Genomic DNA, 8001 nt, shown 5'->3' with positions numbered 1-8001 from the left:
GGTGCTAATAGCCGGCTGCTGCAACCGCGGCTGTTTCAATGACAGCAGAAAGTGTGCGAGGAGTCAGCGATTACTGCAGAACGCCAGCTCGGCTGCAGATAAAGCACTATCGGAGTGCAGTGCGCAGGAAACCCTGGGTGTTTTCCAGCACCCATGTGACAGGCATTTCTCTCACCACATCGCACAGCAGCCTTTTCCGAGCAAAACCCGCTGGTGCTGGCAGGCTGGCCCTCAGCTCTGCTTTCCTAGGAGGAACCACCATCAAAGGGAACTTTGACAAAGGTCCACACTTCAGCTCCTGGCAATGGGCTGCTTCTCGGGATATGGGAAGGTGTGTACAATTCAAGTAAATAAATACATGACCTGTGACTAAACGCTGATGACTTTTCAGTCTAGTGATTGGTTTGTAAAAGTTCCCTATTCCCGTACTTGAGCTCATATAACATGATGAAATACTAATTGAATTTGGCGTGGGGAACTATTTAAAGTAAATAAACTATTAATTTTTTAAATAATCTGCAGCCTGAGATAGAATTTTTTACTTCTGCCTGCATTTTGGTGGTTTTTTTGTTTTTTCATTTTTTCTCAGTTCTTTAATTCCCTTAATTGGTTTGACTAATTCATTATTCAAAGCTACACAATTAGCATTTTACTATATATGGGGCAGGTTTGGTGCTAGTATAATGAGATATAGCTGAACTGAGACCCTGTGCCCATCTATCTGACCAAAATCAGCCTCTTGACTAGATGTTGTTCAGTTTGTTCAATATAACTGATGGCCTCTAAATAAGTTTATTTGAACCAGAACTTGCACTTTTTTTTACCTGACAAGTCTTCTGTTTCCACGTTTTCCCAAAGTAAAGATGATTTCATGACAATTATTTGTTAGTAGACAGGTAGTCTTTACATCCATTACTCCTTTTGTGAAAGCTGTCCCAGAGGGCAGTGCTAAGTCTTACAAAATTAGCATTTTTCTCCTCCTGCTTATCATCATGAGTTTGCAGAAAGAGAAAGCATCCTGACTTTTGCTTAGTTGCACTAATGCATGAGCAGTGAAGTACCAGTGGGTGTCAGCATCGGGGAGCTTTCAGGGAGGGAAGAGAGAGGGGCAAGCCTATGCAGTAGCCCGGCGTTCACCACCAGCAACAGAATTGTCTGAGCTTTCCACACATCCCAGGAGCACAAAACTCCTCTCCCACCTGGCAGACGTGCATGTGGCATTAAAGCATTTGCAAGAACAAAGTGAGATTTTTTCACCGGAGAGCCCCAGCATCCCCAGCCCTGGGGTCAAGCTTGTAGGGATGGACATACTGGGTGGGCAGGATGCAGAGGAGAACACTGACAAACGCCAATATTTGTGCAGGCAGTGTGCAGCACACCTGCACCAGTTGGGGCATACGATTCCGAGCAGTCTGAAAGTCCAACCCAGAGTGGCACTTTGCCCTATGGGCTGGGCTTATCTTCCTAATCCCAGTCTGGAGGCTGTCAGTCCTGCAACTTCCCCAGCATCCCAGCATCTCCCCCGCAGCCAGCATGGGATGAATGTGCTGCCCAGCAGCCAGAAGTGATTTCACAGCCCCTCATTCCTCCAGTGACAGCCCCCTAGATGATGTCCTGCCACCAGCACACCTGGAAACTCCAGCTCTTGCTTTTGGCCCTGAGGCAGTCCATCAAACCCAAAGCACATCCCATGGGTAGGTATTATATCTTTGGAGTAAAATTTCTTGTGTTCTTCAGCTCTGAGCAACTAGTGAGCTGGAAATAAATAAATAAATAAATAAATAAATAAATAAATAAATAAAATATTAAAAATCTTAGCATGGCAAGCAAGAAGGCTTCTGTGACAAATTTATGGGATAAAGCAATTTTGGCAGACATCATCTGGGAATTAGTGTCTTAAAGAAATGACCTTTTTCATAATGGCTTGGTTCATAATTAGTTCCAAACTCTGCATGACCACAGATGCCAAGAAAGTACAATTGCTCATGTTTAATTTAGAGCTACTCATATGTTTTGCAGCTAAATTAAACCAAAGCCAAACCGGGGAATTTGGAAACCACTGAAAAAAAGGGGAACTCTGGAATGCTTAACAATTACTTCCTCATAGGACATGCCCAAGAGGAAGAGAGGTGCTTTTCAGTCATGGAGCTGCTCTCCTAAGCATGAGGAGGATCATGCTTTCCTTCCTCTGCTTACTGATGCACCTGCTTCAGGATGAGACAACTTGTAAGTAAGGGCTTTTTGCTCTTTTCCTGTATGGGAAGGGAAGGGGGAGTGGGAGGACAGGGCTTGTTACTGAATTTTTTTGATGAGTCAAGAAATCTCTGTATCTTTTGGTGGGTTTCAATAGCTAGTCACTTTCAAATTAGTTTGTTATTTTATCATTCCAGGTTCTGAAATGCAGATAAAATGAACATGTTACCCATTAGATTTTTTCATGGCTGTATTACCAGTTTTAGTTCAGCCAGTACAAGTCTTATCTGATTCTGTGCTATGCCAGGTTAAAAGCTGCTGTCATCTGGGTTGCAAAACCCACAAAAATATTAGGGTTTGAATGATTCAGAGAGGTTGTTAACTGAATCTGTTATAAGTTATATAGCAGTTTGAAAAGAGATGATCTTGAAAACTGTCAGACAGCTTTTCCAGTGCTACAGACAAGAAAAGAAGTGAATTTCAGGTGGTTGTTTATTAGGCAGGAGCTTGTAAACACGACTGTGGTAACAGTTAAAAGAGCTATAATCTCTTCAGGTTAAAGGTGAGTTGTGGAGTAAAGCAGGAAAGAGCACTTGACTTTTAAGTATTGATGGGGATGCTCACTGCAGACTCTGTTAAGAGATCTGAAGGGTTTGTTTCCTGGGATGATCATGGGGCATCTTTCACAGCAGCAAACTCACTAAGGAAAAATATACCAATAAACCAACATAAAAGAAAAAAAAAAGAAAAACAAAAACAAAATAACAATGAATGAACAAACAAACCCAAAACAAACAGCAAAAACTCCCACCAGACCACATAAAAGTATTCTTTTCATAGTTCTAAATGTGTTTCTTTTGTAACTGCTTGTCTTCATGACTTGGAAAGTTTTGAATATGAGATCCAGGAGATTTAATTTCCCTGTGGTCTGCTAGTCATGAAGCAAGATGGTCTGTAGCAATACCCTCAGATTCCAGTATGGAGGAGTGTGTCTGTGACAAACACTTTATGTTATCATTCCTTCTTATTTGCAGCGCTTTTAGTTTTGGGAAACCAAGACCTGCAAGATTCGATTAAGCCACAGAAGGTAGAGTTCCATTCGTTAAATTTCAACACCACTTTGCATTGGCAGCCTGGCTGGGCCAGAGAGGCCAGAGATGCGCTCTACTTTGTGCAGTATAAAGTGTAAGTACCAGTGCCTCCCACTGGGCTGGGGCTCAGCCCTGCTGGGGATAAAATGATTTCTCAGGTGGCAGGAGGTTCTCATTCCTGGGCAACAGCCATGTCCTGCTTGGCTGCCAGCTCTCTGTTGTTTCTGCACTTACCAATCCCATAAGTGCAGTCAAGCAGCACAAGGCAGGCAAGGAGTAAACAACTCCAGCACTATGCTCTGCACCCTCATTGCACCAAGGATTTGAAGGAAAATGTAGTTTGCAGGGGACCTCTGAAAGTCACTGGGTCCAGCTACCTGCCTCAAGCAGGTGTGGGTAGGTGAAGTTATTCTGTAATAGAACATTAAATGTATCTCAGTGGCCTACCTTGCCCATAGCACTGTCTCAGGGTGCCTTGCATGGAAAGATTGAGGCAACATTAGGGGCTGGTCTCGAGGGTCTGCTCCCATCCCTGGCACACTGGTGAGTGCCTGAAATGATTATTGCCCTTGAGGAACAGTTTAGTGAAATCCAGCATTCTGCCCATCAGTGAGCACACTGGCTGAGCCACAGTTTGCCCACCTCTCCCATGGGGCAGCTAAGAGGTGGCTTCTGACAGGGCTGGTGACCCTGTCTCTGCTTTAGATTTCTTTCAGAAAAGACAGAAACCTGTAGCTCCCAAACACCCATGAAATCAACCTTCCCTGCTATCAAATTGAAGGCAGTTAATTTCCATGGCAGGGTGCTTGTCTGTGCCACGAGAGTAAAACAGATGGCTGAGAATCTGCCTGGACACAAGCAGTGATCCCTAAAGTTTACATCCTTCCTCCTCTTTCTCCATAGGTATGGGCAGAGCACATGGCAAAACAAAGACGAGTGCTGGGGGATTTCAGGCCATGTCTGTGACCTAACACATGAGACCTCTGACATCCAGGAGCCTTACTACAGCAGAGTGAGAGCAGCCCTGGCTGGTGTCTATTCCAGCTGGAGCCTCAGCTGCAGATTCACTCCTTGGCGAGAAAGTAAGTGCAAACACATGTGTCCCCTGGAAGGAATTTGGTCTTCCATGGCATGGAACACATCATTTCTCCTCACAACTTGCAAACATGAGTTATCCTTTTCTAGCCACAAAGCTATATGTAAAGAAGTGAGTCAATAGCTCTCAGGTGAAGCGTTATGCCAGAGTAATTCTCGACACACTTGAATGCCAAGTGATTATGGCTAAATAGCCATTTACCAGTAACTAGAAGATAAAAAAATCCCTTTAATTTGAGCTCTTCCTCTGGGCATGGAAGTACACAAAAAATTTTCAGGCATTTTTGGAGCTGCAGGAACGACAGGACTCAAGACAATAAAAAAGGAAGCATTTTTCTTTGTGGGGAGAAGAGAGAACAGAGCTGCGTGGTGTGTGGCCACTATTCTTCTCGCATTTATGTGTTATCCCGACTGCAGAAAAAGACACAGAAAGGACATGTGCAAAGCTTTTGGTTAGCACTGTCATTACAGTGCCACAGTATGTAAGAAATGGGGGACTGCCCACAATGAACAATAGCAGTCTACCTACCAGTAAGTTCACCATGAATTAACCTGTTTTCCCTCACTGGCTAATGCAAAATCAAATTGCCAGTGTGGGTCACTCCACAGCCCCGAAGTGCAAATTACCTTGAGCACAGATGAAACCACAAGCTTTGACATAAAGAAGTACCTTGCAGCAAAACCAGAACATCTTGCCCTGTGCCACCTCCTCCTCCTGGAGAGATTCGTGTGGCAGCTGCTGCCCGTGTCCCCACACTGCTGGTTCTGCTCACACATGTATGCAGGCACTGGCTTCAAGTCTTAGCTCTGTTTAACCAAGCCAATTGCAAAATATTTGAAAGTGATGACATAAACTGCATCCTTGGCACAGCTGAAATGGTTTAAATGGATGTTTTGTGCAGAAAGCACAAAGACAAATATGAGGGAAAAAGAAAATCAGGGCAATTTTGAAATTTTTCTTGACCAGTCAGTACATAGCAACATCAGCTCTAAGGGATTTCAAAAAGTTTGGCTCAAAGATAGATTTGCAAACACAGGAAATGTCACCTCCAAAACAACAATAACCAAACCCAATAAACACCAAGAAGAAAGAATTTACAAGGTGTAACTTGAGGAGTAAATACAGCATAATATATTGTTGGTAACATGAGCATTTATTGAAAGGATTCAAATTGCATTCTTGGAAATATTATTCATAACCTATAATTGTGTTTATATCTTTGGGTTTTTTTCTATAGCTATGATAGGACCTCCAATGGTCACTGTGGTTCATAGCAACAAATCCATAACAGTAAAGCTCCAGGCTCCACGTTCTCCTTATAGAAGGAAGAGAGGCAGCAAAATACCAATGACAAACTATTATGATCTGCTGTATCAAGTCTTCATAATTAACAACTTGTTAGATGAGGTAAGAGTATATTCAGATATGAACCCTTTACCATTGAATAGTCAGAAAAGTGTGGGCACACCATATTTGTTTTGCTGTTGAAACAGTCTTCTGGAATTGTGAGAGCAGCAATGACTGTGCAAGTCTTTGAAAACAAAGTAGGCTTATTTTTCAGGAATTGAATTTGATTGAATTGATTTGTAATTCCTCCCTGTATTATTTTCCCTCAACTTAATACTTCATAATCCATGACCTAGTTAAAAAAATTGGTACATTGGTACTGGAGAGGAATCTGGGGGGGGGGGGCAGGGAAGGGAATTTTCTTTAAAAAGCATAAATAAGTTATTAATGTGGTTGGATCTGTGTAAGTTCATGTGCTGTTCTGCATCCTCTGTTCTCATTGAACTGTACTGTCAGACACACTTGCTAGGGAAATGTGCTTGACTGGCTCTTCTTTCTCCACTCTGTACGAAGCAACACAGGGTCCTGGTGTATGAAGGGAAAGACAAGGTTATTAAAATAGAAGATTTGAGGCGTGGAGTCAGCTACTGCATCGTGGCTAAAATGTACATGCCAATGCTGGACCACAGCAGTGCCTACAGCAGCAGGCAATGTACCGTGCTGCAGTGACAGGGCTGGCACCTCTGAGACAGGTAAGTCACTGTCTGAAACTGGAGATGACTCTGGAAGTCAAGATCTTTCCCCTCACCAAAGACAGATACTCTCCAAAAGTAAAGAAAGAAGTGTGTCATAGAAACTGCCATCCCGCACGACAATATTAGCTGGAATACTTACATAATCTCAGATGCACACCAGGCAAGAATGGTAAGGCCAAGATGATTATAGGAATGGGATAGATAATTATTTGCATGCTAGCACTGGCCTCAGAAATATCTGCTTCTTCCCTTTCTTTAAACAGCTGTACATAGTATAGTTAAATAGTTATACGTAGCATGGCTTTCATAAATGCATTTCTGTCAAGTAATAATTAACTAGAAAACTGAGTGACCTCCAACTTTATTAACATGAAATTCTCCTGCAAGCTCTGCCAGCCTTTTCTGCTCAAGAATTGATCTGATGGAATAACTAAAATGAGCCTGTCCCCTTTTCATGGACACTCTTCAGTGCAGTGTTTTTAAAAAGAAATCAGTTATCAAATGTCATGAGTTCCCATGGGCCAAAATGCAAGAATTATCTCCACCAGCTGATATGAAAAATCTGTTTTTTTTACTTACATCAATCGCTAGGCTATTTTCACATGTCATATGCCTAGCCAAAAGATTTGCTATCAATCCTGCCTTGCAGGTACAAAGGAACAGAGAGTACAAAGACCTAACCCAAACGTGACTTCATTGGAATTGGCCTTAGCAAGCTCAGATTTGGGGTAACAGAGGAAAACCAGAAAAGTGTCAGTTTTAACCTGGGCTTCTCTTCTCGGTTCTGTACGCTAAAACCATAGAAGTTCTCCTTTCTTCTGCTTCATAATATGATACATATCATTGGTCTCTCTTGAGTTTTGGTCAGTGAGTTTAGGCTAAGGAGGGAGTCACTTTCTAGGGGACTTTCCTGCATTTTTTCCTTGCCTGCCCTGTACTGTAAAGAGCTGGTTAGAGCTGGACTTCCAAACAACTTGCAGAGGGACAGGACTGATGCAGGTGAATGGCATGTGTTGAATGTCAGTTCAGTTTAATACCACCGAGCTTAAATGCACATGCCAGCAGCAATTCTCTTTCTCTTCCCCATTACAGGGATAATGGCAGAAGATGCCTTCCATCACAGGTCCAGCTGTAAATCAACATCTGCTGTCTATGTCTGGAATACATACTTGGATACTTCTTAAACTAAACTTTGCTGCATTAAATTATTTGATAATTTGATCACAATCCTTTTATGCTACATGAAGGAGTCTTTGTATGTCCCATATTACGATTCATTATGGTATATATTTGCATTTTCCAAGGTAACAGACTTGTAATATAAAAATGAAACCATTAAAAAAGTCTTTGTGGAAATATCCTTAAGATTGCTTCTAGGGGTTTTGTATTTTACATCTTGAAATTAAAATACTATCTATAAAATAGAAGTTTCAGATATTTTATGTTTTCTACATGATTAAAACTGAAAATTAAAAAGGTGTCCTTCCTTTAAAATAAGAAATGTGCAATACAGGAGTAATTCCATCCTCAGAGTGTCTTCGTAGGACCCTCAACATAATATTTCTGACAGTGAAACTAG

The 8001-nt window shown here is 42.0% G+C and overlaps 1 protein-coding gene across 1 annotated transcript; it reads left to right on the top strand.

The window, feature by feature from the left end:
* Positions 1-1637: 1637 nt before the first annotated feature.
* Positions 1638-7755, top strand: IL22RA2 (interleukin 22 receptor subunit alpha 2). The gene is made up of 7 exons (XM_036381008.1): positions 1638-1694; positions 2108-2226; positions 3228-3378; positions 4188-4366; positions 5618-5787; positions 6241-6419; positions 7515-7755. Exons 2-6 carry the CDS (start codon positions 2163-2165, stop codon positions 6394-6396), a joined length of 720 nt encoding a protein of 239 aa, XP_036236901.1. The 5' UTR covers positions 1638-1694; positions 2108-2162; the 3' UTR covers positions 6397-6419; positions 7515-7755.
* The last annotated feature ends 246 nt before the right edge of the window (positions 7756-8001 follow it).

The sequence above is a fragment of the Molothrus ater genome, chromosome 3, assembly GCF_012460135.2.
Source record: "Molothrus ater isolate BHLD 08-10-18 breed brown headed cowbird chromosome 3, BPBGC_Mater_1.1, whole genome shotgun sequence".
NCBI classification, from domain to species: domain Eukaryota; kingdom Metazoa; phylum Chordata; class Aves; order Passeriformes; family Icteridae; genus Molothrus; species Molothrus ater.
This window is presented reverse-complemented; position numbering and strand designations above follow the sequence as displayed.

Excerpts from the sequence above, each read along its gene's own strand:
- IL22RA2 (XM_036381008.1), top strand. The coding sequence starts at position 2,163 with ATGAGGAGGATCATGCTTTCCTTCCTCTGCTTACTGATGCACCTGCTT. Across the intron at positions 2,227-3,227 it reads GCTTCAGGATGAGACAACTT|CGCTTTTAGTTTTGGGAAAC; the intron begins GTAAGTAAGGGC and ends TCTTATTTGCAG. Across the intron at positions 5,788-6,240 it reads TTAACAACTTGTTAGATGAG|CAACACAGGGTCCTGGTGTA; the intron begins GTAAGAGTATAT and ends CTCTGTACGAAG.